General features: G+C 33.2%; 1 protein-coding gene across 1 annotated transcript in view; it reads left to right on the top strand.

Moving 5' to 3' along the window:
- Positions 1-25,802, top strand: part of LOC118183248 (CD151 antigen-like) — a 31,278-nt gene extending 5,476 nt beyond the window's left edge. Inside the window, exons 3-7 of the mRNA XM_085810261.1 lie at positions 1,107-1,280; positions 14,428-14,757; positions 20,583-20,687; positions 21,734-21,758; positions 25,534-25,802. Coding sequence (XP_085666387.1) covers positions 1,107-1,280; positions 14,428-14,757; positions 20,583-20,687; positions 21,734-21,758; positions 25,534-25,802 — 903 coding nt within the window. The remainder of the gene's footprint in view (positions 1-1,106; positions 1,281-14,427; positions 14,758-20,582; positions 20,688-21,733; positions 21,759-25,533) is intronic.
- The last annotated feature ends 1,594 nt before the right edge of the window (positions 25,803-27,396 follow it).

Raw genomic sequence — 27,396 nt, 5'->3', positions numbered from 1 at the left:
GAAGGGCCCGGGTTCGAATCCCGGAGAAAGCATGGATGTTTGTAAATGTATAGCCGCATATTTAGAGTGTAAATGTATGGCGGCACTCTAAATATGCCGTGAGCCGAAAGTCCTCTCCTGTGGTTCGGCGGAAGGGGAGAGGGTGGGAAACCTTAGGACCCGTTTCCCTCGGGGTGCTCTTCATCCAAATTGTACTATCACGTGTAAGGTGCTTAAGGCTATTGCCAACGAAAGGCGTATCTTGCACTCCTTACCACGAGATATTTCGTGGGCTTGGGCTGATGATTCTGTCAGACAAGTGAGCTTAAGTAACAACAGTATACTGCTCTCTGCGAAAGCATATAGTATTTCAAGGCTGATGTCATACTTCAGCTCTTCAACCGATGTAAGTTATATTGGAAGTTAAAGTATATTTGCTACCAGCAAAAATATAGTGCTAAAGATTTTATGCCATATGAATTGGAAGTAATTTTAAATTTTTATTTCTGGCATACAAAAGCAGCTAAGTGGAATCAACAATATCTGTATTTCAGATGTTTCAGTTCGTATAAGGGGAAAACGGATTAGTATTAAGTTTATTAATTTACTTGCTGATAAATCATCGAAAATTCTGTGAATAGCTTACATTGTAGAGTCATTAGATTAATTGGAAGCAGGCAAGATGAAAAATTAGCAACCGCCTTCGCCCGGAATCGAACCACGGACCTCTGGAATACCGGCGCAGCATGCTAGGGAAATGGGAGAAATACCATATATACTCCCCTTTTTAAAGGGCGACTAGGGTTTTAGGGCACCTAGTCGCCAAATCATGGGTGCGGAGAATCATCATCCACAACCCTTTTAGTTCGGCCGCCACTTGTAGAGTCATTAGGATTTTTTTTAGGGGCAGAAAAGATGAAAAATAGCAAACGCCTTCGCCGGGAATCGAACCGTGGACCTCTGGAATACCGGCCCAGCGTGCGGAACCACTACACCACGAAAGACGCTAGGAAAGTGGGAGAAATACCTTATAACATATAAAATTAAAAGTTAAAAATCATTCCATCCGTTTATTTATTTACTTAATTACATAAAATGTATTGTTTTTTAATTTTCTTTTTGTGCAGGTTACTGGAGGATGGTTATGTTCGAAAAGTTTCGAACCGTTTACACTTGATGGAGAAGCTATCAAGTACCGTCTTCCAGATCGTTTGTTGCTATTCAGCGGATCCATGCTCCTCGTAACTGGTATAACTTCCATCTGGACCGCAGGAATTCTGATCAAGGTTGCTATCATGACTGTAAGCATTTCTTTTAATTCTTAAGCCGTTATCATTGTCGGCAACATATGGAGCTCACATCGTTGAGAGAAACCTGCTAAACAACTCATTAATAGCAACTCATTAAGGAGTAGGATCTCTACGATATTAAGCTCCTGTTTTCCTTTTCTTCAGTTCTGACTGGCTTAGTTGCTAAGTGGAACTTGTTCCTAGGAGGAATTTGTTGAATCAGATCTAAAGATGCTGCTCCTATAACATAATGTTTTTCAAAACTTGCTTAGCTTTAATCAAACTCTAAAATATATTTAAAAATTAAGAATTAATTTTAAATTAAAGCGTGCACACACATGCGTAATGAAGGAAAAATTGATTAAAAATTGCAAAATAAGCTTTATTAGGAATTAATGGAGGAAATTATTAACAGTAAGAAAATGAACTTTAGGCTTTGTTACAAAGAGCTCAGCAAGTACATTGAGGTCAAACAACAAAGATCGCCTTGCGTCTGTTCCAGTGAGGCACGTCATTTTGATATGAGATAGACAATATAAAACCATCGTTTTGATCCGTCAATATACAGTTCGAAATGATCAACTGCCAAGAAACTGAAGCGTGCTCACGCAAAAATTGAATAGAAACCGTGCTACTCAGCATGGTATTATTCCCGAATTTTAAATCTGATGCGAAGCACATTGGGCTGCTTGCTCGAAGATTTGAAGTTTCATCATTGCAATAATGCTGGTTACAGAAGATAAAAATATCGACAGCAGGCGCACCATCTGCGTTAACATTCTTGCAGTGATAATCAAGAACTTCCTTTTCTCTAATACCTACTGATGTCAGATGAAGCAAACATTTTATCTCTGGTTAGGAGAATAAGCAAAATCTCGGACACTTTACTTGTAAATGTACAGACAAGCCAAAGTGTTTTTGTTTGTTGCGAAACTGAGTGGAATTCTTGGTTCCTTTTTTAGGATGAATACTGCTGGACGTGTAATAATTATGAATGCCGACCTCTACTGTGAAATTCTGCAGAATTTCCTGAATGCAATATTGCACGCGAGAGAGCTGGTTGATACAGTTTGAGTCAAATAGGCCATACAGGGTGCGCCTTTGCATGGGTATACTTCGACAGGCATTTCTAAATCGTCTGATTTCTCGGTTTCGGAATTTTCCTTAATCATTCCACTTAATTTTACAGCTCCGAATTACTTCCACTAGCTACAGTAATCTGAAAGGGCGAATATTTGCAAATCGTTTGCAGACGATTTCATACGAGACCTCGTATGAAAGCATATAGTATTTCAAGGCTGACAGCAGAAATGAAGTCTGCTGTCAGCCTTGAAATACTATATACTTTCATACGAAGCGTTGAGATGCATCATAGAAGCCTTCCTGCATTGCCCCGAAAAATGCATCCAAGGAATCTATGTGCATTCTATTATTTCAAACTGCTAAAGTTGCGACAGTCATTCATCATCTTTCATGTAGTTACTTCAAGCCTTTCTGCTGTTTAATACTAGTAGATATAATATGCACCATCCTTTCTTTTATTTGATTTACAGTAACAAGTAAGATAAATTAGTCATTTTATCACATTTTAAATAAATGTCTAAAATTATTCAGTTACTTATATCTTTTTTAATAACTAGCTCATTTTTGGTGGTCAGGGAAATAGTTCAGTCTGGTCGTGAAAAATCAAGGAAAGTGAAGGATATTAAAAGCAGAATTTCAGTAGGAATCCAGATGTTCTCGTTAACGGATAAAAACGGCACTAATGAAAGTCTTCCGTAAAAGCGAGTATAATTTCTTATTTTAATTATACACCTTACGAAATGGAATTAGCCACAGAAATATACAGTTTTTGGACAGAACCCATTTTTAAACTTCTGTTAAAAATAACCGTTGAATAGTTAGCAGTTAGTTAGTCATTGAAGCAGACAGTTAAATATTTTAACGGAGAGAGAATTTCACGCTTTGTTAAGAACTAGAAAAATAAACGGTGCAGAAATTTAATACTTAAAATGGTATGCGGAAAGAATAAAAGGGAGAATAAATGCATAAATTAATTTTTAAAGCTATTTGACAGTGGAAGCCATGTTTCATTACCATAAGCAAAACATGTACTTTAAAAACATGTCACTCCCACTAAATATGAAGTTCAACGAGACACGCAGTGTTGTAATTATCCTTCACCTTTTATTAATGCCATTTTTGAATCCCCTTTTGAACTTTTCCTTTTCTTTCCTTCACAAAACGTTAAAATCTTAAAAAAATATTGGATTAACCGCTTAGAAATATAAAATTCTTCACTTCGGATCCGATGTTCGACCGGCTTATATTAAGGCGATTTGGGGATTAGACTCGCTTTCGCTTTCTCTTTCCTTGATCACCTTCTGCCCTTTTGTTTTGGTTTTTATCCGAGTAAGTTCTTTACCAGTAGAAGCTTCTTTTTATTTCCCTTGCAGACGATTAATATTTATTTCTTGGCGAACGGACTTGCTGATTGATGCGTCCGTCTAATCCCGCCTGGCTGAGTCAGTCGACTTTTGCTTGATAGGAAGTGCATCTGATTTATGGAGAAATCCATATTTCATCTCTGATCCGTCAACTCGGGAGTCAGAACCCACAAGTAGTGGAAGGCCACCTGACGTGAGAATGCAGCTTTATTCCTCCAGGCCTAAATAAAATGGAGGTTCATGGGGTTATAAATCTGTTTGAATCACAGGAAGACAGTTGAAAGGTAATTTAGCAATCGTTTCCTGTCGGCTCTGTTAAAACCGCCAGATGTAAGTTGAAATATAGTTATTCACGTAACAAAACAACAGTGACGAAGTATTACAATTCTTCCAAGAGCAATTAAGAAAATGGAAAGAGAAATAACTTGTAATCAACAGAAAAATATTATTCACAGTGTAATCTGGAGAAAACGTTTATATGGTTAAGTAAGTTAAATTGGTATCTAAAACAAAAAGAATACGCTGTAACGGAAGAAAAAACGCAATTAGTTACGAAGAAACGAAATTATAAATGGCATTAAAGAAAATATTTAAAACAAAACGGCTAGTTAGACCCTTTTGCTTTTTATCGTACAATGTTTGTATATTACGGATCACGAACAATTAAACTACTGTTGTGAATAATTCCGTAATAGATATCACTGCTGTGATATCTGATATTACTGCTGTGATCCCATTTACGGTGATGATTCGTGATTGTAATTTTTTCAGTCGTTCCGCTATAAATAAGCCTTTTTTTTAAAGCAGGGTCTAGTTAATTTGCTCCCGATCAATCGAGATATGACTGTAAAATAATGTTACGAATTTTGTATGTATGTAATTAATATTAGTGAAACTATACGTGAAATTGTTGTATCTTTTATCTAATGTAACATCAAATGCTTGAAAGACACGATGATCTGAAGGAAAAATATCATTACAGGGGGCAAGTCTATTTAACTTTGAGTAAATGGCTATCTTGCTAATTTGGCGAGATATCGCCAAGCTGGCAGCTGTTTTAATGACTAATATTTGTTTCTAAATTTGGCGAGATATCGCCAAAAGCTGACAAACTAAACGACCGTTTGGCAAAATTTTGGTCCAGTCTCTTTATAATTGCAATGGGTATTGCGAGTGAATAAATGTAATTGATCCCTATATGTAACTGTAACCGTATCCGGCTCTCATATGCCTTCCGGTAATTTCGAGAACTGGAAGGTACTAGAGATTTTTAGGCAGACAGAGGAAAACTACATAAGAACGAATAGAGCATCAGTTTCTGAGTTGTTAGTTCAGAGCGACTTCGATGTATTGAAATATCCTTGAGAGCTTCGCCTATTAGATGCGCTTTGCATTTCGTTGTTTTTAACGTTTTTTTAGTAGTTTAGAGTGTAACTATTGATCTGAGAAGAGCTATATGAGTAAATTTGTGGAAAGTTCCAGAATTGCCAATTGTTTCTTTTGGTAAAAATAGATTTTATCAAGCGCTCATTGGTTTTGTGTGCGTTCAATCTATTTCGACCGCTTCCGAATCCTTTGAATGATTTTTTTGCCCCTGCGTGATGTCTGTGTTTAGGCGCAGAGGACTCATTTTTCCAAAACAAATCGTAAAATGGACCTAAAATGTACTCAAAAGGGTTTTTTTTCACGACGGCTTTACGTACATACGTACGTATGTATCTCTCATAACTCAAAAACGATTAGCCATTGTACGTTCAGATTTTGCATATTGGACTGCTATAACATCTAGTTATGCACGTGTCTCCCTTTATTATTGCGATGGACAGAACCAAACGTATATATACATACAGATGGAGGACAAAATAATAGGAATATCTGTGAAATAATGGAAAATATTTATTAATAAGGGGTTGGACCACCCTTTGACTGAAGTACAGATTGAATGCGACGTGGGATATATGCATAATGGTCATGGACAATATTTAAAAGAATATTAAGCCATTCCTCCTGCAGAGAGGTCTCTAATTCCGAAAGTCCAGATGGAGGTGGAAATCGGGAACGAAGTTTGGCTTCCAAATATGCACATAAATCTTCAATAATATTCAAGCCCGGAGACTGAGGGGACCAAGCGAGATATTCAACTGCATCGTCAGGCTCTCGAACCATTCTTGAATACACTTAGCAGTGTGAATAGGAGTGTTGTCGTCTTGAAAAAGCGGTCGCTCTCCAGGGAATACAGTCTGGACAAAAGGATGAACATAATCCCCTGGAATGCTTAGATAGTGATTGGATGTGATCCTCCTATGCAAAATAACAAATGGCCCAAGACCGCGCCAAGATATCGCACCCCATACCATAATGGCGCCACTCCCATGCTTCACAGTCGGCAAGAGGCAGTCAGGATGAAATGCTTCTTTGGCTGTTTTCCAGACATAAACGCGTCCGCTCATCTGAAATGGGGTGAATGACGATTCATCTGACCATATTACCTGTTTCCACTGCTGTGGGGGCCAGCCTTTGTGATCTCTGCACCACTGGCGTCGTTTGAAAGCATTAGTTGCTGTCACCAAGGGTTTACGCATTGTCACTTTGCCATAAATGTTTGCAGCATGAAGTTCTCTTTTGACAGTTTTTGTTGAAATGGGGTCCTGGAGATGACTGTTCATTTCAGATGTTATCTCGGATAACAATTGCTTGTGCTTTCGGGCTACTATGCGCTTCAACACCCGTCTATCCCTATCAGCCAGCTTTGACTTTCGGCCACTGTTGTGCTTTGAAGACGTCGTCTTACCCTCTTTCGTGTACGCTGTCGTAACGGCTGATACCGTACTCCTTGCACACCCCACAAGGTTTGCTGTTTCCGTAACCGATGCTTCACTTAAACGCGCTCCAAGTATCATTCCTCTTTGGAAAGGTCTGATATTTCAACTTCTTACAGACAGTTCGATCGAAGCATGCAACGCAAGTGACTGCTGTGAAGAGACTGATACCTTCCTTTTCACGCTGACTAGGTGGCAGATTTCTGTTGCAGGTGGCGCGGCTGTACTGCAGGTGTCAAATACATCATAGTTTTTCACAGGTGTTCGCTTTATTTTATCCTCCATCTGCATACACACGCGATGATTTATTTCATTGTAGATAGCTTGATATTAGATGAGAACTTGATTAGGGAAGAGACTAATTCACTTTTTAATCATGACGAGATAACTTAACAAGTGATTGCTGTAATGGACTGGCAATGATAGTGTAGATGTAACATGGACATGTTTACGACATGGTTGAGCAGATAGAAATGGCCGAATTCAACATAATTTTACTATTGTATAAAGCAAATGTAGAGACACAATGCTTTTTTCACATACCTGCAGTTTTGCATACGAAGCCACATTTTAGAACAATAAAATAATAAGAATAAGCTAAGAGATGTGGGTTATTCAAGACAGAGCAAACGGCAAAAGAGAATGCACACAAGGAAACTGAAATATTTATAGCTCATTATTTATAGCTGAAGTATTGTTTGTTTGAGTTCTGGATAGTTTATTTGTTTGTGTTCTGGTTAAGAGTTTTTGAAATGCAGACGACTGCAAATAAGTGACTCAAAGAGAAAGTTTTTTTTTTTAAATTAATTTTTTAAAAATTTTTAATTAGAAATTTAAAGATAGCTTGTCAAAATTTTGTAAGTGATTATCTTTCGCATTTTGTATTTTACGTATTACTACGAATTTTATGTAATGTAATATGAAAGGTAACTAGAAAGGCGAAGCTTTCCCGGAAAAATAAGATTACAGGGGTAAGTCCATTCAACACTGAGGTAAACGGCTATCTCGCGAAATTGGCGAGATATCGCCAAAATGGCGATAATTTTGGTGACAAATTTTATCGCCAAATTTGGCCTAAAACCACAAAAAGTCACCAAACTTGGCAACTATTTGGTCATATTTCCTGAATCATTGAATCTGAAAGGTCACCAAACTTGGCAACTATTTGGCCATATTTTAAGCCCCTTCCTGTATAACTCTAGTTGATCTCTATATGTAACTGTAACCGTATGCTTCAATGCAAAATTTAGAATATTTACATTTATTGGTATTTTTGTGTTTTTATTGGTATGAATATTTACAATATTTCCCTGAATCATTGATAATAATGCTTAAAATTTAACTTCTTATGTGGTCTTTACAGAGAAAAAAGTTCCATTTAGTAAAATAAGACTACAGGGGTTATACATTATAGTTATTATACTGCAATTAGTTATCCAAAATTTCCCGGTATCATTGATAATAATGCTTAAAATTTAACTTCTTATGTGGTCTTTACAGAGAAAAAACATTTCATAAAATAAGATTACAGGGGTTATACATTATAGTTATTATACTGCAATTAGTTATCCAAGAAAAGTAAAGTAAAGTGAAATTATAGTGCCATTCAACGTGAAATTTGCGGAGATACCCTCCGAAGGTAATCGTGGAGATTTTATTGATTTATGTCACTTTCGATATCTGTCAAAAGTACTGTGATAAATAATAATCTGGTAATGATGATATTTAGGAAGAAATTGCAAAAGTTGTTGCTTTTAGCAATTAACTTTTCGGTATTTGGTGAAATAATATTGCATATAATCGTAATAATTGACTTCAAGAACAGATAACTATTATAAAATATTCAAGAATTTTGCCCTTAAGGGAATGTGAAATTTTGCGTTTGATTTTTAAATTAAAGCAATGAATATTTTACTAATTAGACTTTTTGCTCTAGAAAGACCGTATAAAATCTCTCTTGTTAATGAATTGTCATAACCCACAATATGGGAGCTTAAAGTGGAAGAGAAACACGCCAATGTAAAATAAAAAATTATGCAAAACAGCAACCTTAGTTTGGATGGATTTTCAATGAAACTCTTTCAATTTTTAGGGCAATCAGACACAGGTCCTCCTTCTTCAGGAGCAAAAAAAGTTCTGGAAATGAAATCTTAAATGGGATCTTTTATCTTTCTGGCGCTTATAATGAACTAAGATTTCGTGACCTTATAATACTCTAAGCGATTTAATTCATATATTTGAAAGTAATGCCGGAGGCCATTCTTAATGTTAAAACTGAAGAGCAAGACTCACGGCCCGTAGGCAGGGAATGGAAAGTTGAACGCCGAGTGAGTGTAGTTAATTCACTGAATGAAACTTAAAAACAAGGTCTAAAAATAAAGGAAACAAGATCCTATCCCTTTTTTAAACTGTAAATAAAATGACAGTCTGGGAAACAGCCAACTATCAATACAAGGATAACTATCATCTGACATTACTCTAGTGCATCATTCTTGGTGTTTTAATACAGTAAATGGTAGGATCCTAATTAGCAAATGCAGCGATTTCGCAGCAGAGACATATTATTAAAGCAATGGTGCGAAAACATCAAAATACAATCACGAATGTTTAGTACGTCAATGTCCGGTGAATAGCAGAATTTCTTTCACACCAAGGAGCATCGACCATGATATATGGGACTGTATTCTATATAAACTCAGTTTTTCCCATATAAGTTTTGGGGCAATTACCCAAGCAGGAATTGTATAAGTGGGAAGTTACTGAATGAAGTTTGATTTGGGTTATTTGATTGCGGCAAAGCAAGCAAGGGATAAGAAGTGGTAGGCCTTCTTGGATGATTTTCAAGGGAAAGTATCTTGTACCCACGTTCATATGGATATATACGAAAACAGCCAATAGAGGCAGTCATTCACCTTGAATAGAACCCAGATTAAACTAGGAGTGCTAAGACCACGGTTGGGCTTGGTCGCATGAGAGTTGGGTAAAGGGTTCGCTTGACACCGAAGGTGCAGATTGGATTCTCTTCTGATAAAACAATAAAGAGCCATAAAGGTTGCATTGGAATTATTAAGAGCATAAATTACTTGGTCTATAAATGTAAGCTTTCCATCAAATAAATATTTATATGACTGAATTATTGGAAAAACTGTTCCATGAATGGCAATTCTTAACTTCATCAATCAAGTCTTATAATATCTTCAAAAAATAAGAACATTGCATTTGGTTGCATATAAATTAATTTTCCAAACTGACAATTAATGAGAAATAATATTAACAAAAAGTTTTAAATTTAGTATGGTGTTTTGCAGCATTATAGATTTGAAAAGCAGAGCACTGTTATCTCATAATTAAGAGCTTTTGTATTAATTGTTCCGGAATGTCATTAATATAGATGTTAAACACAGAGACCTAATACGGAACTTTTCAGGACTCCAGGCTTGGTGACTTTTGTAGTGGAAAGTGTATCACCTATAAGAACTTGAAAAGCCCTTCTTTTTAAATAACATAAAGCTATTTTCATAACATTTGGAGATAAGCGAACTTTTATAAGCTTGTAAATGTGACCTTGATGCCAAACGCGGTCTTTCTCAGAGTCGAGAAAGCACTCCGAAACTCACTTCTTTTTATTACTTCCTTGTACGAAGTAAAAAGGAAGTATTGTAATCGCGAAAAGCTTCAGGCAGCATATTTCAACGAAAATTTCCACTTTGACCGCTTTCGAATGCAATTTAACGATGTTTTTGCGTGATATCTGTACGTAAGGACAGAGTAAAATACTCTTTTCCTTCAAAAAAATTATAAAATTGCTTTAAAATTAATTCTGAAGAGAATTTTTCGTGGCGTCTGTACGAACGTATGTACGTACGTGCGTACGAACGTTGCATAACTCAAAAACGAGTAGCCTCAGAACGTTGAAATTTTGTATATAAGACTACTATAACATGTAGATGTGCACCTCGTATTTTGGTTTCAATCGCCCGCGCCAAACGTATATAAATATATTTATAAATATATGCACTCTGTTACCCGGCTCAGTGATCTCAGGTTCTTTACTCTTATATGTTTGTAAATTGTACATTTTTTGCTTTAAAAATGATTGAATTATGTTGTTTTTATCTTCCGGTTAAGGGTTTTATGCCTTTAGTAAATCTGTATGCAATATTTTTAGAATTATCAACAATTTTAAAATTGCTTAAGTGCTGCTAAGCCTAATTTGATGCTCTTGTTTACATTTGAAACAGCTGAGTAGCGGATTTGTTGCCAATCTAGAGAAACGTAGCTTCGCAACAACAAAGATAACGCCTTCGTTTATTATTTAAATCATGCTTAATCCTTTCTGGAAATTTTTCGAGGAAATAAGCGTTTAAGATTTACTTCGTAATTTTTAATACAGATATTTTGAGTATTTATGTATTTTTGCCTTGTCGCGAAGTGAAAACTGAATTAATTGAATGAGAAATACTCAATCGTCTGTGAAAAACTGTTTCTTTTTTTTTTGTTTGCTTAATTTCTTTTATACATAGTTCTAGCTTTATTATAGTATTTGAATAGAACATGTGGCAACGATTAGATAATTCTTTAAATGATATAAATTTTGTGCATTCTGAGTTATAATATGAACGAAACATAATACTTTTAAGTAAACCTAGCGCCAGAGTGTCGCTATGATAAACAAAGTGAATTTTAGAGAATGCATTTATTCTATTGTGGTTTATGCGCTGTCGGCGAAGTAGGTTTAATTCAATCGAATAAGTTTAAATGAAATGCAAGAAAAAATGCGTATAATTTAATATTCCGTACAAGGAAGTCATGTGGTGTACGCATCAGATTTTTGAAAAAGATACTGCTGTAAATTTAATAAGATTCAAAATTTGATAATGCTATTTTTTTAGTATTTATTAAGAGATATTTGCCATAACTGAAATACACAAGTATCCGAAAACAAATGAGAACCACTGTATTTTCATTCAAATTGGCGAAAAATATGCATATTTAAACTATTTAAATTAATTAAAAGTCTTTAAATTAAAGAATTAAAATTTGGTATTTAAATTAAAGTCTTGGTTTAAATATGGAGGAAATTAAAGCCACCAAATTATTTGTGTTTTGAAGGAAATATAAACGAAGACTGGAAGAAGAGGAAACAAAAATTCCAGTTTTACACGTTAGCTTCCGGTGGTACTACTAACTTGCCAGAAATTAAAATAAGTATATTTTTTTGCATATTATTGGTCAAGAAGTACTTGAGAAGTTTAGTACTTTTCATTCAAGTGAAGAACATTTAAAAAAATATTTACAAAATAATTGAAGCTGTTGAAAATTTCTGTGTATCGAAAGCAAGTGAAAGTGCTGGCAGGCATATATTGTTCTCCCAAAATACAGGTAAATAAATCCTTTGACGATTTTTTAACGGGTTTATAGAAATTTAGTAACTACTATAACATCTGGGGTTAGTTTAATAAGAGGTAGAATAATAAGTGGAATTTTAAATCAAAATGTTTAAGATAAATTATTAACAGAAGATCAGTTGATACTAAAATGCACTGCGAGATGGTCATGGGGCTTTGCAAATGTAGAAAATCCAAAAGAAATAGATTCTTCAGGAGATTTGTACTTCAGATTAGCAAATATTGGAGCGGTTGCTAACCGCGCATCAAGTCATTTCCGTAGAATCGAAATGCTCACCCTGGACTTAGTGAAAAGACCAAAATTTATATATAACGTGTATTTTATTGGTGAGATTCAAAATCATGCAGTTAGGCTTAGGGTCACCCCTTTGATGAGTAAAGAATTAGTAATAATATAACTTTGCTTTATGTTGCTTATTTTTCATTGTGCTTACACACAGCCATGATCATCTGTAGTTTGTTTACCATATTACTGTTTATTAAATATTGATAGTTATTTGCTTACTGCTTCTGTTCTGTCTAGCTGATAGAGACTTTAGTTCAAAGTATCTATGTCGATGAGCCACTTCTATCTAATAATTTAGTTCCAATATTCATAATAATAATATACTTATTTATAATGTCTGAAAACATTAGAGTGTGTTATTGCAAATATAAACACAAAAAAGTCTAAATGAAAAGTTTGTGCGAGTTCTATAAATATTTGTTTTTACACGTATATTATCTTTACTGTGCAAACAACGTTACTAAACCAGAGTTACTGCAGTTTGCAATTTAACAATATTTGCAGAATTAAATGAAATTTAAAAAGCACTCTAGAAGAAATTCAGTTAGCATAAAGTGTAAAAAGTAACTTAAGTAGTTAGAAAATTAAACTAGACATCTTTTGGAAATAACGCGAAGACTGCAGTGATTCCAATCAATCAGTGACATTTTCTATATTATCTTTCGCCATTACCTTACAGAAAAGAAACTCATTTGCTCTTGGAATCAAACTGAATTTTATGTACGAGTTCCGCATATTTTCTAAAATCTACCCCCGACTCTTAAATTAGCTTTAAACTCCTAAACAAGCTGTTCCAAATGCTTTTCTTCTTGGACGTCTGAAATTCAAAGCCTGCTTTGGATTAGCTAAAAATTTCGTTCCAGAAATATTTACCATCGATGATTTTGTTGACGAGAGCGATTTCTGCTTACCAAAGACAGATTATGGTTGTAATCGCTCTAGAAGTTTACGTTTTTTGTTATACAATGCTTTACAGTTACTGAAGATAACTTTTTTATTTCCTCTGAAATCAGCTTATTCAGGCGATCATTACAAGCTCTAAACATTGAGCCATGCATAGTGCGTCGACAAAGTATGTGGGCTAATATTTAAAAAAAATTAGATCAAACCTACAAAATGATGATTAACAAATTTTATTACTATGATATCTCAACTTGCTTTCTCTACAATATATCTACTTATAGATAGAATTTTTTATGCAGTTAACTGCTTCCTTTGATCTAGTGGAAAACTCCAATTATGTATTGAAAAGGCGGGCAAAGAATATAAGTTTGCTGTAAAGCAGAGGAAAAAAAAAAAAAAAAAAAAAAAAAAACTGATTTTTAAAAAAAAAAAAATAAACTGTGATAAGAAAGTGATCTTGCTGTTTATTTAGGATCCAGAGATAAAAAATGAATAAAAAATGAATCATCTGCTTTGGGTTGCAAAAGGTCCACCATAGCCACAGAAACTTCGGTTTCAGAAATATCGAGTGAACATCAACCTGGGAACATTTATTGATTAAAAATAAATAATTCACAGTGAATTTGTTGTCAGGGGACAGACGTTTAACTCCATATTTTACAAAGACTTAGACTTCTGAAGAGAATTCTAACACGTTAGGCTTTAAAAGGTTCATTCGAATAACTGGTTCCTACTTTATGTCAATATGCCATAACTAAATTCTGTTCTTGTAAAGCATTTTTTAGCCAAATATATATATATATATATATATATATATATACATATAATTCTCAACTATGCTATTTATTCATCGCATTTGGCATCTGCAGATTACTTTTTCTCCTAAAGAGAAATTTTGCCTCACGAAATTATAGGAGCAAAATTTTAAAAGATTTAAAAAGCTGTAATTAATAATTTAAATAGTATTCCAGAAGATGATTCTGCTAAGGAATCAAGCTATTGCATGAATGCACCAAACGTTATGCAGATTTACAAGTATCGTATATTGACGGCTACGGCTATGCAGTAAGAATGCTTTTTTTTTTTTTTTCAATTTTTGATTTTGTACGAACTTAGTGCTCAAACATGTAGATGCAGTATATATGCTAGTAGAAATTTATTTTAGAAATAAATACTTGAAGAGATCTGTATGCAATGAACTCAAAATATTTTGTATACAATAATTACACACAAATTACTAGCATCGTGGCATATTATTTATAATTGAACTCATGAAACCCATTTTTCATGTTTCAGTTGATGCATGGTCTGTGCCTGGCCTTGCTACTGGAGACAATTGCAGGAGCAGTTTCCTATTCTTTCAGCACGGCTGTTAAGATAGGTGCCTTCAACAAAACGCTGCTGGAAGAAGTGAAGCAGAGGTATGGGCTGGATCAGACGATAACCTATTTCATAGATAGGCTCCATAAGTCATTCCACTGCTGCGGTGTTTCCTCTTATAGAGATTGGACCTACAGCAAATGGATGATAAACATGACAAACTCAGATCTAGTAATGGCTCCTCTATCTTGCTGCGAACGGGTTTCATTTTCTTGCAGGAATTTTAGCATCTTTTTCAATCCAAAGGTATTATTGAATTTGTTTAATTTATGTATTTAATTTACTAAACTTCATGCAGTTAATCTGAACAGATTTATGAGATTGTAATTTAAAACTACGTTTGCTTTTGAAAAGTTGAATATGTTACTTGAAATGCTAAGGCAACAAGAATCAGGGGTAATTTTCACAAAAATAAAACCTTTGAAAATAGACTGGCAGATTTATGAAAACTGCCGCTGATTCTTGTTGCATTAGCATCATCAATAACCGCTATTCGACATGTTACTTTTTAATTTATATCTTGTATATGCTATGGAAAGGTATGTTACTTTATTTTGAAGGATCTCATAAGCGAGTTTAGAGAATTACAATATACTGATTGTAAAAAACGTAACTCTTTGACGATATTATAGTTACTTGCCTTAAAAACAGAGTACTCCTTAAAAACAGAGTATTCTAGGTATTTACTTTCAGCTAAATGAGATGCCGTAATGTTATGGTTTGGACATTAAAGAACAGTGTGACATAAATTCCAAAAGAAGGAGAATCAAATTATCGGAAGTATATGAGAGCATATATGAGCAGTCACCGTTATCAATGGATTTAAACCCCGTATATAAGTTTTTTGGGAAAGTGCTCTTAACCATCTTATGTACCAATTTCTTAAATAAAAGATAAGTTAATAAATGCCCAACCAATCTAGTAGTTAATCTGACGAGGCCAACATTTATTTACATTTGAAACTCTCGGTAGAATAGTCAATTAAGTCAGTTTCAGCACCAATATAAGTGTCTTTTTGCCAAGAGGGATCAAAAGTAAATTTTTTTCTGTTTGAGCACTGAAAAATCTGTCTTTCTGCCCGCTGGATGAATTGCTTGTTTTTGCGTAGAAACTCTAATTTTAATTCTCAAGGTTAACTGTCTGTAGTCGGTATCGTTTTGGGTGCTTTATGTTTTTCTGTATTTTAAAAATTTTAATGAAGATGGAGTTTTTACGTATTTTTGTCTTGCTGCAAAGTGAGAATTGAATTAATTGAATGAGAAATGTATCTCTAATCAAATTCGAGAAAAAAGTTTAAATAAAATGCAGCAAAAAGTTTTAAAATTTAATAGGCCGTACAAGAAAGTCACGTAGTTTTCACATCAGGTATTTTATAATAACCGTTAAGTGGCTGGCTGGGCAAATGGTTAGTAAAGAAAATGAACCAGATTTCACGTGTATTAAAACTTTCATTTCAAGAATTAGTAACAATGAGTTTTATAAAATTGAAGTAAAATGTAAAAAAAAAAAAAAAAAAAAAAAAAAAAAAAAAAAAAAATATTTTTAGTGAAGCAACAAACATTATGAAAATCTTCAATAATGTTTTCTAAATTTAGCCGACAGTGAATGATTAAATCTTTCTTCAATTAATAGTTTCTGTAGAGCACAGGCGTTTGCGTGAATAGGCAGAAAAGAAAAATACACTTACCTGATTCTTTAAATGAATCCGAAATATGCTTTAAATTAAATTTTCTCTTCAAGATCTTTTAATTTGTAGTTATTTTATATTCATTATGACTACATACAGCAAGGATTTCAAAAACTATACATTGTAATTTACAAGTATGTTAATATACTTAAAACAGTATGTACATTCAGGATGAAATTTATTAAATACTTGAAATATATTATGAATATTAATCATTAGTATTTGTTGTAATATGCATTACCTACGGATCAAAAATCATTTTTAATTATATTAAATAGCTCTAAATATTCATAAAATTAAAAATTATGGATAAAATGTTTTCTAAAATTTAAAACTGATCCCTGTAAATATTGGACGCATCCATTTAAAAGACAAAACTCATGGTTCTATGAGAGTTCAATATTGAGAAGTTTTACTTTTTTGAATTTATTTAACTCAAAATGTCCTATAAAACAACTTTATATATATAATAATAATAATAATAATAATAATAATAAAACTGAAATTGTTTTTTGTACATTTTCGATGATTCGAAAGTACATATAATCCGTTCGACACACATGTCATACTATAGGCCACCCGATTTTTTATTTATATAATTCTTAAATGCGAAGCAATTTTGCATTTCTGTGAGATTTGAATATACCATACGAAATTAACCTTCTGTATAATGAATATGAAAAATGCACTTTAAAATTTTTTTATGCACTTTAACATCACAATCAACGTTACTAAAATAAATTATGGCAATCCAATGCAAATTTGATACCAAGCTGTTTGACATTCGACATTGTTACAATGTTAACATTGTTTAACATTATTTTTCTACGTTTCAAAAATTTTATATATTTTTTCAAAAAATAGCAGCCTTTATATATATATATATGTATATTTAATTAACCTGTTTCCATTTATCTTTTCATACAATATTTCTACTGATGAAAAGAATATTCGAAATGCAAAGAAATTTTATTAGCTTTCACTTTTATTTGGGGAATAGTGTAATTTATAATAGCATTTTCTTCAGAATTGATTCTCTCACTTAATATGATCACCGAATATAAACGATGAATTTCTGATTTTATTTTTTTTTTACATTTCTTATGCGTTGGAATGATCTGTAGCTTGCGTTTTCTAAAGATAATGGTACGGATATCTAGTCAAGATCCGATACATGTCTTCAATAATAATTTAAGGAAAATCTTCTAATTTTTCCTCGAATGCGCATCGAGCGTGCTGACCACTACACCACGAAGGCATGTTAAGAAGGCGGGAGAAATATCTTATATATTTTCTCTTTTAAACAATGACTGGGGATTAGGGGACCCATTCGCCAAATCCTGGGGGTCGGAGAATAATCATCCACCATCCTTTTAGTTCGGGTGTCACTGTAGGGAAATCAGGTAATTTCGAAGCAGAAGAGATGAAAAATGAGCAATGCCCTCGCAAGGACTCGAACCACGGACCTCTTGAATACGCGTCGAGCTACACCACGAAGGCATGCTATGAAGGTGGGAGAAATACCTTATAAACTGAAGACAATACTTAGTAGGTTTTCACACTTGCAGACCACACAAATGATTTTTATGGCGAATCATTTGGGAAGATTGAAATCTTTGAGTCAAGAACTCAACACAAGGTTCAGAGATTTTAAAATTCAAGAAGCAAACTTGCGAATTTTTTAGTCTCCATTTGAAGTTGATATCGAACTATCGCCACTTTCTATGCAAATGGAATTAATGAAAATATAAAAGAACTTTCTTCTGAAAACAAAAATCAAGGATATTACACTAATTAACTTTTATAAAAACTACCTTCCTCATGAAAAGTTTCCAAAGCTGATAGTTTTTGCCCAGAAAAATATGACGTTATTTCGAAGAGCCTATAAAAGCGAGCAACTCTTTTCAAGGATTAAGTTCGTGAAATTCAAGATAAAGACGCGAAGTACTGATACGCACCTGGAAAAAATTGACTCTATCTTCAACGTCCGCACAAACCCGAATTTTGACGATGTTGTGTAAACCATGAAGTTGCAAACGTAGCATTAAAAAAGTTTTTGTTCAAAATTTAATAATGTTATCTTATTTTGTATAGATTTTATGAAGAGGGTTTATATTGTTGCGAATTTTGTGTATCGATAGATGATTTTAGTGCAATTATATGTAAAATTGTTGTACGTTTCTGTATAATGTAACATCAAAATCTAGATAGATGCTGCTTTGCTGGGAAAGTAAGAATACAAGGGTAAGTCTATTTAACATTAAGTAAATAGTTATGTCACTAATTTGGCTAAATATCGTCAAGCTGGCAACGGCATTTGCGACTAATTTTTGTCTTCAAATTGGCCAAAAATCGCAAAAAGGCACGAAACTGGGCGACCTTTTGGTTCGGTCTCTGTGTAACTGCAATAGGTGTTGTAACAGAATAACTGTAATTGATGTTCTGTGTAACTGCAATAGGTGTTGTAACAGAATAACTGTAATTGATGTTCTGTGTAACTGTAACCGTATTCGGCCTTCATAAACCTTCCAGTTATTTCGAGAAGCAGAAAGTATTAGAAATATCTCAGGGGCGTGGTGAAAGCTATATAAGACTGGAAAGAGTATATGCTGTCACTTGTTAGTTCAGCATGAGTTTGGAATACTGACAAGTAAACCTTTTCTCTTTTGATACCGGTTTCTCGGAAACTCACACATTTTCTGAAAGCTTATATAATAAGTAGAAAAACTGTGAAGTCTTAGGGGCAGAGGGAAAAGCGTTTAAGAGCTATAGAACCCACAAGGTGCCATTGAAGTGTGTATAGATATAGATATTTCCGTAATGGCATCTCTAATTCTTGCATGCTCATGCATTGTCTGCTTCCGAAGTACCTGATCGTAAAGTCCTACAAAAAGACGTGGTACCCGAAGGATTTACGGGAAAGATCCAGCCTTTGGATATTCATTTTTTTCAGACACTACAAATCTTTTGTTCGTTACGTAACGGGCACAATCATTATCGAAATACAGGAGCGCATTTGGCATCGCGATGGTTTTCTGGCCCTGCAGTCCTTTTCATTATATCAATTCAGAGCTCCGCGTTTTAAGAACTTAATTAAGTATGCTTTTTATAAGGGCAGATACTTGGACGACGAGCCTAGAATGTGGACTGCGCCAATGGATTACTGCTTCGATTCGTTGACAAATAATGAGTGTCCAAAGTGTGAGGCTATCGCTTTTGTAGAATGTGCCCATTGTGAACCGCCTTTCTACCTGTCTCACTGTTCATTTGATGAATTGCACACTGATTGTCTGTTGTAATAGATTATGTTTGAAGTTAATAACAAGTCACATTTTCAACATCCCAACGCATGTTTCTTTTCAACGAGTTGTTTCTTCCTTTATAGTGAGATCTCCACCTTCTTACCATATTATTTCATATAAATACGTGAAACGAGCATTTTAGCGACTTTTGGTGTTATGTTTCCAACACTTTTCTGATACTTTGTGGGCCCTATAGCCCCTAAACGCTTGTATCTCTGCTCCTAAGATTTCACAGTTTTTCTAGTTGTGACATAAGCTTTCAGAAAGTATATGGTTTTCTGGGAAACCTGTGTCAAAGGAGAGAACATTTACTTGTGAGATATCTCCGGGTTAACTTCACTCTTTAGATGTCCTTTGCATTGCGTTGTGCTTAACGTTCTTAGTAGCTTGAAGTGTAACTACTAATTATAGTCTGATACTGTGAAGAGCTGTACGGCTATTTTTGTAGAAAGTTCCAAAAATCTGAAGTGTTTCTTTTTATAAAGTAAATTTTATCAATTTATCATCGGACCTGTGTGCATTCAATTTATTACGAACCCGTATGCACGCAACACTATGAAGCAATACAGAGATTATACTAATTAAACTGTGTATTCATTTTTCATATTTTTACATAAGTAAATCCTAAAATATTCCAGCTTCCTCTCGAATACGTGTCGAGTGTGCTAATCGTTATACCACGAAGGCATGAAGGCTGGAAGAAGGAAGAAAATATTTTATGTACTTCCCCTTTTAATGAGCGACGGTGGGGAAGAATCATCATCCACCACCTTGCAGTTCGAGCGCCACTATAGAGTCATTAGGATGTTTTTGATGCTGGAGAAGAGAAAAATGAGCAATGTCCTCGCCGGGACTCGAACTTGTACCTCGCAAGTACGCGTCCACCATCCTAACCGTTACACTATGAAGGTGTGCCGGAAGATGGGAGAAAATATCTTACAAGTGTTATACGAAAAGAGAAATACTTTTCTTTCGTAGAAAGGGAAATCTTCTACTTTTGAAGAAGAAAAATTTTGTTTCTATCATTAATCTAGGGCAACTGCTTCTCGGATTTTATGCTGAAAGATGTTGAATGTTTTTAGTTGATCAGTCGTCATCATTCGAACACATATTTTAAAGCTGCAGGGCCCGCTGTAAAATACTTGACGACACTTGATGATTCCGATGTATCTGCTATTTATGATGAGGTAATTTGTTTGTTCCTCTGGATGAAACTGATGGCATCACTGAAGAAGAGGACATTAATGAGAACATCATTTAAAAATAAATCATTCATAGTTTTTCACTACTTTTCTTGTTATTTAATCTTTTCAAAATATTGCATTTTTATTATCCGCATAGTGAGTTTAATCAGACATAACCAGTGTTCCCAATTAAGAATATCATAACAATCATATGTCAGATTTTTTTCTCCTCATTTAATGATTTATTCCTTTAAACTAATACATTAGAAGGTGGGATAAGCAAACGAGTAATTAGAAATAAACCTGGATCTGAATTCAACTTTTAAAAGTTTAATGTGAAGTACACGAGAGCTGCCTGCCTAAGAGAAAGAGTGCCTCCGTTGTGGACTTTCTAACAGAAACTGACTAGCATTCGCATGCGGGATCTATGTACAGTTGCTAGATTTGAAATTGAATCATTGGTTAGCTTTATTGTGATGAAGATGCATTTATTGAAGGCTTTGTGGGTAAAACGAAAATTGTACTATTAGTATTAATGGATGCGGAATTCGATTGGGGTTTGGTGGTTTTACTGTGACGGAGATGTATTAATTAAGGAGTCTGTGACTAAAAAACCAAAACATCTCCTTAAAATTATTTTGATTATACAAAAAGCTGATTTAAACTCTGTTTCTTAAATTTGTTAACTCCTTGAATCTTCTTTCTGTATAGGGACGCAGAAATAAATGATTTAAAAGGGCAGGTACTTTTTGATAATCAAAATAATCGAAATTATACTTAACACTGAAATTCGATTTCTTAGATGTATTAAAAAAGCCTCACGTGAAAATTCGCTCTAGAACCAAAGTTACGGTAAAACATAATTATAAGCTTTTCCCATTTAAAGGAAAAGGTGGTTTGCTTGCATTTGCATTTCAGAAAATTCTTCGTATTAATTCCACGGAACTATACATGAAATGCTTTTTTATACAGTTTTATACAAATACATAATTAGTCATGATAGAAGAATTAATTTATAAGTATACGTGTTTATATATTTTTTAATTTAGGAAAATTTGCTTACACGTTTCCAAGGTAATTTTTTTAAATTAAGGTTTCATAAAACTGTGATTTTTTAAAATTAAGATTTCATAAAACTGTGATTTTTAAAATTAAGATTTCATGAAACTGTGAATTTTTTTGAATGGCCGATTAGAATATCAAAACATTTTACAAACTTATATAAATACTACTTCTGTGTAAAATGACCAACCATTGTGCTTCTGACATATGAATTTTGAAATTTTTACTTTAAACCGTATGAAAATTTTGACACTTTTACTTTTCCCTTGCTTCAATTAAAATTATGGTGATGATATATGCAATAATGTTTAAATATAAGACTATGCAACGGGCAATTTTCAACTTCGTAATGGATTGAAAGCCCACAGAACTGATGAAAGCGTGATTAAATTAATTTTTTCAAAACCACTTTACAGTTCCGGAACTTTTAGAATTGGATTGGACAAATTAAAAATAAATACTTCTTGATTTAAATTATAAAATGCTCTCATATCTTTTACTAATCATTATTTATGGATTACAGCAAACGACGGATAATTCAAAAATGAACATATAATTAACTTATAGAAATAGTAAATAGTAAACATTTCATAAGTTTTAAGTGAACCACACACTGTGTATCACTTGAGACAGGATTTAATTAAAATAAGGAAATTTATCTGGATTAAGCTTTTACGCAGAAAATGTCCTTAACATTCTCTTTTGCGAGTCATTTTCCCGTTTTCCAAGTAAAAGTGGTAGTTGCTGTGCAAAGTTAAATTCCAACTCAGTTTGTTAATTTACATAATATAGTTAGAAACTTATCTTCACATTCTTAATGCTTCATCTTGGTCATCATTGTTATTTCAGCTTCAATTTCATTCCAGTTTTTAGTCCATTTACAGGCTCCTGTTAAATCTTGCACAAAGAATACCGTGGTGAGAAAAAAGGATCGTGTACCTTTTGTTTGAATTTATTGGTTGTTGAGTTTCTTCATCCATACGTTATTTGCAGCACAGACGCTATAGTGGCTACTGACGCTTGCTATCGTACCGTAGGGTTCGAATTCCGAAGATAGTACCGATTGTTTGTATATGTACAGTGTCTTCACCGCACAGAGGAACACTTAAAATATACCGTGTGTCAAAAGTCCTATCGAATGGCTTAGTGGTTGGGAAAGAAGGGTGGAAGATCCTTGGACTCCGGCCTCCAGATGCTTTCCTTAAAAATTGGGGGGTACCTGGACAAAGCTGTACTCTGAACTATAGGATGCTCAAGGCTCATGCCAACGACAGACGTAATAATTCACTTTTTAGACACGATAAAATTCGTAGGCTTATTCTGACTATGTTAGATAAGTGAGATTAGCCTCAACGACATTTTCTCTACATATATTTTCAAACTTTTTAATGTCAGTTTAAGCTTTTACTCCTTCATTGAAAAAGTTTTTTTATTTTATATATCTATTCAATTTTTCTAACGATTAGTTAACGTTAAACTTTTAATGTTATTCCTTATAGCATTAAGAATCTGTGTAACGTCTTTTTCAAATATTAGTTGAAGAACTTCTGCGGTTTTAATAATCGGGTGCTTGATATAATTAGAAACTACCTACCTTTAAAAAACAACTTTTTTTTTCTTGAAGATGTCTTTATATTTGTCAGGGTAATAGGAAACAGGTATAAAAAACAACGAAAGTTATGAAACAGTTTTAACTTATGATCATAAAAGAAATGTATGAAAAATAGTTATTCAAATATTTTAAAAAGAGATCATAAATACTGAATAAATACAAAGAATACCGTGGTGAGAAAAAAGGATCGTGAAATAAACTGTTTTTAAATGAAATATAGAACATACTATAACATACTATAAATATAGAACATAATGAAATATAGATCATACTGTTTTTAAATGAAATATAGAACCTTCACAGGTGCACGAAATATATTAAGGACGTAACTAAGTCTGGGAAATGCCATTTAAAATCATACATAGATGTATCACATTGTATAAATTTTATCATAAAATACTGCGTAACAACTTGTAAGATTTATTTAAAATATATTATCACACTTTTCATAAACTTGAAATATGATTATTTAAATTTAAAAAAATTACATTCCTTTTTCACCAAATACATATTTAATCGATTCACAAATTTCACATATCACAAATCATATAAAGGAAATACAACTTACTTCCAAACAACAAAATACAACTATTTAAATTTTGAGTGTGTGTGTGTGATTATGGCAAAGCCTCGAGGGCTGTCTGCCTAAGGGGAGGGATGCTTTCGTGAAGGACTTTCTAGGGGAAACAGGCTCGTATACACGTTGCTCATGGGGAAAGCCACGAAAACGCCCATGCAGCCGGCCCGTTCGCGGGATTCGAACCTCGGACCGAACTACCAGTGTTCAGTGACTTTACCGCTCGGCCGCTGGTGGGCCCCCTTAAATTTTGAAGATATTGTTAATCATTAATTATAAGAATTATTACCATTAATCATAAGAATATTTTTTATATAAAGGGAAAAGATATAATTTCATACTATGTTGCTATTAAAAGAAAACGATTTTTAATTTAATAGCTAGGCTATAACCTGCCCAGTAATTCTTTATTTAGTATTTATTTAGTTTGTAATAAACATTCAAAAGAATAAACTAGAGCAAAGGTATAATTAAAATACATTTAAGAAATTATAAATGGAAGCGAAAACTTGATTGTATTTTCAGAAAAATAAATTGAAAAAAATTTGCTACACTCAATATTCCTATCTTGTTAATAGGACATAAATTTAGTCTAACTTTGTTAAAAATAAAGTAATGAATTCAGGAAAATATCTAGATATTTAGAAAACGATGATAAAATTGGAATTCTAATGTTTTAAACGATCAATATATAAATAAAAATGCATAGTAATCACCTGATGTTTGAAATACGTAGAAAAGTTGTTTGTAAAAATTTGGAAAATTAACCAAAATTTAACTTTTAAATGTGACTAAAACTATTTTAAATTCAATTTATTTATTTTTAATCAGTCGGATTTAAAAAAGTTCCAGATTAAACTTAATTTGTTCAGTTAGATTATAGCTTATAATTTAAGTTACGAGTTTTAACATATTAATATGCTTAGAACAATGGCTTCAGTAATCACAACCTTGCTAAAGCGTTAGATGGCAGTGATTAGTTAATCCCGAACTAGAACCCACTACAGTAAATGTTATGAAAGTTATTTGTTTTGGTAACGTTTGGATATGTATGACGATTTCCGTAATGTTTAGAATTTAAAGTCAGCAGATTACTGTCTAAATTTCTTCTACACTCAGAAACCATCACTACAAGTGAAATAAAATTTACATTTAAAATGCAGATGAAATATTTTTAGTCCATTGTCTTGAACTTCATCCTAACTAATAGAGACTTAAATTTTACTTACCGTCAAAGTAAAAAAGCCACAAGGTTTTCTCCTCTTACCGGCAGCAATATTAAAGGAAAACTGTTGTTAACCCAAGAAGAATTACATCTATTAATTTCATGACTCCTTCTTCTAATTAAATATTTTACTAATGTTTATCTTCCAAATACAGTTGAGGCGAAGCGAGAGAAATGAAAAGAAAATTATAAAGATACAAACAAAGTTAATCGGATAAAATAAAACCTTACAATGTTACTTTAATTTAATTTAAATAAGAATATTTGCAACGTCAGTAAATTGAATTTAATTATAAGAAGCAATACGTGTTTCATCTCAAGCGAATATTTTGATTATGAATAATTAAAAAACACATACTTTTTTGGAATATAGGGCTGTGGAGCAAAAGCTACATCTTCTCTGAAGAACCACCTGAATTCCGTGATGAGGTGTGCCTTCATTTGTTTGTTTATACACGTGAATGTCTACCTTGTTTCCTTGTACTTGGAGAGGAAGGTTTGATGAAGAGTCGCAGTCGTCTTCCACGTGCCCTTATCAGTTCTCCGTCCAGATCTCGATCCATGCTCAGCCTGGACACGAGAATGATAAGGATGCGAGGAGACTTCCTTCTCAGCCATTTCCCTGTCTTTTTAATCGCATGACGCTCATCGATATGACTTTGCTAAAGGAGAAGTCTGGAAAAATTAGAATGATGAAGATGATCAGCATAGACAGAAAAAATTACGAAGATGCAATATTTTTCTTTAACACTTCTATTTATCCATTTCTATCACACGATAATTTTCAGCGATACTGTATGAAAGAGAGCAGAATCTAGGAAAAATAGAATTTTAATGATAATCAGCGTAGATATGACAGTGGTAAAAATGTCAAATCTTAACTTTTCCTTTGCCTTGCACAGCTGCGTTTCATCCTTCATTTTAAAATATAGAATAGATAAGATTATCAGTAATGTTCAGCTTGCTCATGAGAAAGATACAAGACTCAAAGTGTATCTATTCTATGCTATAAGTTGCTTTTCTTAGAAGTTATCCCCTAAAGATTCTCTTCCACAGGGACTAGAATCGGTGGAGAGCAGGGATGAAAAAAACGCTCAGCATGCATTTTAAGAGTGATAAAATTTTATCTCTGACATTGTTGTCTTCCCTGCTCTCCAATCCCAGTAAATGTTTCTTGGAGATCAGAATTTGTAAAAGTGTAAGAATTAGAAGGACGATCAATTTGGACACAGTAATACTTAAGATAAAAAAAAAAAAAAAAAACTTCATCACTCGCCATTTTCTTGCCATCTTTGCTCTCTGTATGATATTGTTAATGTCAGAAGCTCCTTTTACAGATAAGAATCTAGAAAAGAGAGAACTGGGTACGTAGTATCAGTTTAGCTGTAAGAATAGCAAAGATGCGAGATCCTGCGAACAGAAAAGATCCTTTAATTTCTCTTTCATATTCTCAGACAATTGTTTGACAGAAATCAGAAATTAATCAAACTAACAAAATTGTCTTTCATATTGACCAGATAATAATAATAATAACATCTTGTAAGGAGAAAAAAAGATTTTTTGCCCTCTGAAAACTATTTTTTAAAAGAAATAATCTTAAATAAAAATTTTATTTCTTCAACGCATTTTTATGGTAATTATATACTTGTAATTAAATAAAGCCACTGAAACCATATTTAACCTTTGTTTTCCGTTAATCTAGCAGAGAAAAACAATCTTTAAAATTTCTGAAATTTGCTTTCTAATAATATAATGAATACCGAATCTAGTTAATTGCTTTTCATTTTAGTAAGCCTAAGTTTTCTACAAGCAACTTCACAAATAGTTTTCTACAGTACACAAACAATTGATAAGAATTATCTTTCATGCTTTAAAATATGGAAATTAACAAAGAACTTCAATACTAAACATTTATGAAATTTATAGTGCATAAAACTATACCTTGATACTGACTTCACATTGAATTTTTCAGCATTTGTAAATAAAAGGTTTCATATAAAATTACTACAACTACCACGACTGAACATTACCATTATTTTACAATATTTCATCAAAAAATTAAGCTTTTATTCAAACAAAATTTATAAACTTAGAAATTAAAAATACTTGAATGGTCAATAGCATTTGACTTAAAATGAAAATAAATATAGATCTTTTAGTTTTAAGCACTTTTGTTACAATTCAGATTAAACATAAAATGACAGGTATAGAAACTATACCAACAGAACGGTAGACA

Source organism: Stegodyphus dumicola, chromosome 2, assembly GCF_044657685.1.
Source record: "Stegodyphus dumicola isolate Sdum_Otavi_A_Nest chromosome 2, ASM4465768v1".
Classification (NCBI taxonomy): Eukaryota; Metazoa; Arthropoda; class Arachnida; order Araneae; family Eresidae; genus Stegodyphus; species Stegodyphus dumicola.
Note: the sequence above shows the minus strand (reverse complement) of the source record. Positions and strands in the feature narration are given on the sequence as shown.